The 6,692-nt window shown below is 41.8% G+C and overlaps 1 protein-coding gene across 2 annotated transcripts; it reads right to left on the bottom strand.

Annotated features, from left to right (window-relative positions):
* Positions 1 to 327: 327 nt before the first annotated feature.
* Positions 328 to 5,780, bottom strand: LOC110296163 (C-type lectin domain family 2 member D-like). 2 transcript variants are annotated; one of them, XM_021164729.2, is made up of 5 exons: positions 5,642 to 5,780; positions 3,188 to 3,313; positions 2,084 to 2,262; positions 1,499 to 1,605; positions 328 to 522 (listed from the first exon to the last, which is right to left on the bottom strand). In XM_021164729.2, the coding sequence occupies exons 1-5, from the start codon at positions 5,706 to 5,708 to the stop codon at positions 378 to 380; spliced, it is 624 nt and encodes a 207-aa protein (XP_021020388.1). In that variant the 5' UTR covers positions 5,709 to 5,780; the 3' UTR covers positions 328 to 377. The 2 variants fall into 2 exon arrangements, with proteins under 2 accessions (XP_021020388.1, XP_029334683.1); XM_029478823.1 differs by lacking the exon at positions 5,642 to 5,780 and adding an exon at positions 5,317 to 5,619.
* Positions 5,781 to 6,692: the final 912 nt, after the last annotated feature.

Here is a 6,692-nt window from a genome sequence, read left to right as displayed (position 1 = left end):
ATTATAATTATACTTAGAACAGTATAATTGGAAATTTGACTATTGAAAATTAGAGATACATTTTGCCAATGTCCCTCATGTTTTAAATTGCAGAGTATAAAGTACAGTGTAGCTGTTTTCACACACCTCAGAAGAGGACATCAGATCTCATTAGGGATGTTTGTGAGCCACCATGTGGTTGCTCAGATGTGAACTCAGGACCCTCGGAAGAGTAGTCAGTGATCTTAACCACTGAACAATCTCTGCATGACATGAAATGATGGTTTTCATTTCTGATGTTAAGAAATATTCTCAATCTGGTTTGATAGCACTGTGGGACCATAGGGGAAAGAGTAGCACCCATAGATAACAGGCTAAAAAGCATCTCTTGGTAAATGCTAGGAAGGAAAAAAAGGAGTTTGGCAGTGGAGGCTATAGCTGTTGAGCTTGCTACAGATCCACATCCGTGGTGAATAGATCCTGTTAGTGCTGATCCCGTTGTTGTTCAGGTAGGCATATCTTTCCTCTCCCCGGATGAGAGTCCTGAAAAGAAACCAAAAACAGTAAGCCTGCAGAGCCCAGAACTGCATTTGCTCCTGAAATGAGATCTCACCAGTCTCCACTGCTTTTTGGTAATATGAATCAAAGAGTCCCTGAGGAATCACCTGCACTAGTTTCATACCTACTGTCTCACATCCTCAGGATTTGTACACCACTCTTTTGTCATTTGTCCATGGGGAATCCTGTAATGTGTGTACAAGGCATTGGGCTGCTGCTTGCTGCCATGTTCAAATGAACTGCAGCCATGAGTGACCACACTAAGAGTGATTTTCAATTCTGTTTTTAGGCATTTTATATATGGGGATGCCCACTTAGTAAATTGCTCTAAGGGCTTCAATGATGGATGTGACTGAGTCTGTGATTTACCATCCCAGTAAAACAGCTCAAACCCGAGGACTGTTTTGGGTGCTCAGTGATGACAAGACATTAGAGGAGGTTCCAAATATGCTTAGAGTCTCTGCTTTCCCAAACAGGTGCAGCCATGCAAACAGTGGAGTGCTGAATCTCAGGCTTGCAGATTCTGCAGTGGCTTTCTGGGGCTTCAGAGCCCCCACTGCCCATCTAAGGCTCTGTCTATATCCCTCACAGGACATTTATCAACAACAGAAATGTTTAAGTTGGAGCCAGAACAAACAATAGCTACTGCCAGACACCATCATTATGGTAAATATTTTGAGTATAATGACATGATGTAAAGGTTTTGAAAATGAAGGCCAATAAACAGGAAAACCTGCAAAGGATTTAAGTTTGTGGGTATGTAGAGCTTTCTGGGGATTGGCTATTGAATGTAAAAGCACTCTCTACCTCTGAGCCACACCTCCAGCCCAAGGGTTCTTTTTTGTCTTCCTTCCCAGTACAGTTGGCTTCACATGACATTGACTTTCATCTCTGATAGCCACGACACACACATATCAGAACACATGAACATAATAGAAGGAAAAACATTGTGAAAACCTACATGTTGTTATACTCAGTGTTGTCTGTCCACTTCCAAGGGCTCTCTGACGACTCTCTGTGCAGGCCAATCCAGCAATCAAAATTCCCCTTGTATCTCATTAGAAAATCCTGTCATAAAACACAAAAAGCTAAGAATACATGTGTCTCTTTGTTTCAGATGATCCTGGAGTCTCTCCACTCCACACCTTTCTCTAGAGATAACAGGAGGGTGTAACTGAGGGTCACATTCCTCTGTGGCCTGGACAGTTCTGGGTTAACCTCCCACTGCAGTTATTATCAGTTGTCTCCTTCTGTACCCAACATATGCCAGCATATGGGAAAACACTCATGGCCATCAGGTGTCTCAGTAAAATGGCATATCTGACCTTCCAGCTGACTATGAGCACTTCATGAGAGAATGTTTCTTGACTGTCTCAGGGCTCCAGTCAGAATTCAAGCATCAGCAAATGGCGCACACTCACATTCCCTATGTCTCCCTGTGCTTGGGATGGGATCCTTCCTCAGGCCTCATCCGTAACTCTCTATCTCAAGGCAATATAATATTCAACAGAACAGACAGACAAACCAATCCCTGCCCATTGCTTACCAGCTCCTCCTTGTTGTCAAATCGAGCTAGTTGAGCCTCTTGTGCCATGCAGAAGTTCTGGGCAAATGTCCAGTTTCTTGAGTTTTCAGAAAAATAAAAACATTTATTTCCAACTCCAATCCACTTTTTCGGGCAAGCAGCATAGGCATTGTTTACTGTGATCTCTTCTGTCTTTTTTGCTAAAATGTAGAGAATACAATGAATCATGACAAGCAGGTCTTCTTTCTTTTTGGCACACCCTCCTGAGCTCAGCTGTGAGGTTTGAATCTGATGGTAGCTCTCCTAACTGATCTGTAGGAATCCTCTCCTGAGCATGATGGGCCTTTAACTAAAGGCCTCCCACCTTGGCCCTGTGTCCAATTCTCTCTCAGGTACTCACTGTCAATAGGGCTCCCAGGAAGTGCACTTCTATAACAGCATCACTTTCTGAGCTTTGGATGACCCTTTACTACATTAGGGATTGCTACAGCAGCAAGCACTCTGTAGGGACACCTACTGACACCCAGCCTGATAACTGAGATTGCTGTGAGAACTTTTGGGTAGGTAGTCTATACGGTGCAGACACGTTGCACTAAAGGATGACTTCAAATACTTAAGAGGACAGTGCAAGATTGTATTGCACTATTCTGATATTGTGGTAATAAAATCCTATAAATTTCTTACTTCAGAAACTTTCCATTTAATACTTTGAAAATTCAGTTTAGCCTGGTAACTAAACTAGGTCATGGTGGGAGGCACTGTATCTTCCTGGCCATATTACTCTTCCCTGTCCTCACCTTTGAGGTTCCTACTTTGAAATTTCCTCTCATTATTCTCTGCCTTGAACAGTTCCCCAAGGAGATTTATGTCCCTGACATCTCAGTTGAGAGCTTACTGAATGTCATCTTCTCACAGATGCCAAGCCAAGACTCCTGTGTAAACCACAGACTGTGTGTTCCTTCACTGCACCTTCCAGCTGGAACCTAAGTTCCCAGAGAACAGGAATTTCCAGTGTGATTTCTCCAGAGCCCTTCCCACAATATCTGGGTCACAGTGGTCAGTAAGTATAACTGACCATGTGAATGTGGACAAAGTGTCACATAATTTGGAGAATAAGTCACTTACCTGACAAACCAACAGAAAGAGCAACTATAGCTACAATGAGGACCATGAACATTCCATAGCAGGCATAAAGCTTAGCAGGAGACTCAGGGGAGATGGTTACGAGACTTTTTCCTTGGAGAATTTTACCTGAAAATATAAATATGAGAATACCAATCTCAAAAAATATTTAAAGAAAAAGAATTATCTGTAGATTTGGCTTGTATTCACCCATTGCAAACCCCTTTAGAGAAGGTCCTGGTCTATAAATGGTGTCTATGGCTCACAGAAGATCAGAGGAAAGGGAAACATGGAGTCTTCTAGTCATTGAACTAAGGGCCAGTGAAGAAGCAAGAAACAGAAAGAGTAAAGGTCAGGTTGAAAGCAAACAACAACCAAGCTATCCATAGATTTTGTTCCATAAGAATAGACTGGCTAGGACTGAGAACAACACTGAGTGCCAAGGATGGGGACAGACTGGGATCAGCAGGAGACTGCAGAGATGGCTGAGGAGTTGAGATCAATTGTTGCTCTTCTAGAGGACAGGAGTTAGCTCCTAAATACCAGCTCCTAAAGGGGCAGCTCATAACCACCTGTGTAACTCCTGCTCCAGTCAATGAGACAAACAAGTTGGTACACTTTTATATTTCCAGTGCCAGGGAGGCAGAAGCTGGAGTCAGGAGTACAAGGCTAGCCTTGGCTACATTGGAAGTTTGAACTCAACCCGGACTATGTAAAGATCAGTCTCAGAGAACCTAGTCAGTAAATAAATTAATAAAGGCACATAAATGTAATAGAACACATTGACATAACTAATGGATAAAAATATGGGAACATTTTAACAAGCTTACCAAAATCATGTGAAAAAAATAATATTAGTCTAGAATAACAAGAACTCTTAGCAAGTTAGGAATTGAAGGAACACATTTATGGTTATTGGGCATTTCAAAAAATCAGAATGGTAATTTTATTTACTTAGAGTTTTACACCAGCATTTCTTATATGATATTAAGAGTAAGATTTACAGATAATCCTTTGTGTTTACACCAGTATAATTCTGATACTGTCTGTTTCCTTCTGATATGTAAACAGGAATTTTGCTGTATACACACAGATCTCCTTCTAAATTCGAATGTGTTCCATAGCACAATTTGAACATAACTTTCCTGTCTTTATTTAAAAGCAATGTTGGAAATGATCTCTCAAAAACCCAAAGAAATGAAATATTGCTGGCCTGGTTTTTAGCTTAATTAAAAACTGTTTCAATGATAAAATAAGCTACAGCTTCAAAGGAGTGAAGTTGTGAAATGCCTGCAGCTAGCTATGCAACAGCTGCACTTGAGACAGGAGCTCCACATTCACAAGACAGGCTTCAAAATGCCTGCAGCTAGCTATACAACAGCTGCACTTGAGACAGGAGCTCCACATTCTCAGGAAATGTTTCCAATGGCTAAATATTTGAGTATTTGATTTTAAAAAGTCAACCCTGCTGAGGCAGAGGGAGCAGGAGTTCCAGGCCAGCTTGGGGTAAAGTATGAGACTTTGCCAAAGAATCAATCAATCAATCAGTCAGTCATCATCATCCTCAGTAATAATTTATTATTATTATTATTATTATTATTATTATTATTATTACAGAATACTTGGTTTAAGTGATAAGCATTAGCATTTGTTGGGAATTTTGTATTTTGATAAATGTCAATCTTATTTTCTCAAACTTCAGTATTCTTTCCACAAATTAAAAAAAAATTAATGTGAATAAACAGGAATGAGGGGGAAAAGGAAGATAAAGGAACACAATATAATGAAGCATAGATAGTTTGAAACACAAGAAACACAATTTTGCTTCCTTTCTGAAGAATGAAGTAGGAAACCCCATTATATTCTTTTTCTGTAACTTATCAAGAGCTCAAAACAGAAAGGATTTGGTCCTGGGTAGGTTCAGCCCCCCTCCCCCCAACCCACCCCAAGCCACCTCCTTACAATTCTATTTTAATTACAATGGATCTGCAAAATACGAGCCCCAAGCTTCCCAGGCAACTTCTGCAACTATGCACATTGCAAAGCTGTTGTCTGAGTTTCCTTCACTCAGGGACTTGTAAAGCAAACGTTTACTTCAGCAATTTGAAGTGATCCACCAGACTGTAACTTACCAGATCCCTGGGAAGAGTGGACTAGCAAGCTAAGTACAAATAAAGAACGCTGTGGCTACAGCTCTGGCAGTTAGAAGGTGACTCACTGCTCATTTCTCTTGCCTGAGAACTATTCGAGTATTGTATGCTCCAATAGAATAACTATTGTAACAACCTCATAGCTAATCCCGTCTGCATTCTCCTGCTCTGCAGACCCACAGTGACAGGCTCACAGGCACCCTTCTGTTTTTATTCTTTTGTTCAAGGTTCAACTCTTTTGCCTTCCTGCCCTGTTTGAAACTCCTCTCTGCCCCTCCCATTGGTTCAAATACTATTGAATACTTACCCACTTCTACCTCCTGCGGGCTGCCTGTGGGACTAAGCATAGGTAGGGAAGCCTTTGTGACATTCATCTCAGAGCTGAGAAGCTGAGTTTCCACTACAGGATTGAAACTTGAAAGCTGAGAGGCACAAATACATGGGGAGGTTTCAGTATTTAGGTAATCCTGTAGCTCCTCCTTTCTGTACACTCACACACACTTGGTTGGCTCAGGGCAAGGCATTGAGAAATGTGGGAAAGGCATTTCAAGGTCAGGAGCCTCACTGGCGCCATCTGGAGATTGACTTTCCTGTTTGCTTCTGGTTTACTTTGTGTTTCGTTTCTCTTTCAGCACACTCTTTTAGAAACATAACTCAAGCTGACCTTACTGAGGTCACAGGGATTTTCTTTTCTCTTTTTTTTTTTTTTAATATTTTTTATTAGGTATTTTCCTCATTTACATTTCCAATGCTATTCCAAAAGTCCCCCATACCCTCCCCCCCACTCCCCTACCCACCCACTCCCACTTTTTGGCCCTGGCATTCTCCTGTACTAGGGCATATAAAGTTTGCAAGTCCAATGGGACTCTCTTTCCAGTGATGGCCGACTAGGCCATCTTTTGATACATATGCAGCTAGAGTCAAGAGCTCTGGGGTACTGGTTAGTTCATAATGATGTTGCACCTATAGGGTTGCAGATTCTTTAGCTCCCTGGGTACTTTCTCTAGCTCCTTCATTGGGGACCTTGTGCTCTGTCCAATGAATGACTGTGAGCATCTACTTCTGTATCTGCCAGGCACTGACAAAGGCCCTCTGGAGACAGCTATAGCAGGCTCTTGTTGGCATCTGCCTAGTGTCTGGGTTTGGAGTTGTTTATGGAATGGATCCCCAAGTGGGGCAGTCTCTGGCAGTCTCTTCCTTCAGGATCTGCTCCAAACTTGGTCTCTGTAACTCCTTCCATGGGTATTTTGTTCACCCTTCTAAAAAGGATTCTGAGCTTCTGGGCTAATGTCCACTTACCAGTGAGTGCATATCATGTGTGGTCTTTCCTGATTGGGTTACCTTACTCAAGATGATAT

This window comes from Mus caroli, chromosome 6 (genome assembly GCF_900094665.2).
Source record: "Mus caroli chromosome 6, CAROLI_EIJ_v1.1, whole genome shotgun sequence".
In the NCBI taxonomy this organism is placed as follows: Eukaryota; Metazoa; Chordata; class Mammalia; order Rodentia; family Muridae; genus Mus; species Mus caroli.
The sequence above is the reverse complement of the archived record's forward strand: the minus strand, read 5'-3'. Positions and strand labels throughout refer to the sequence as shown.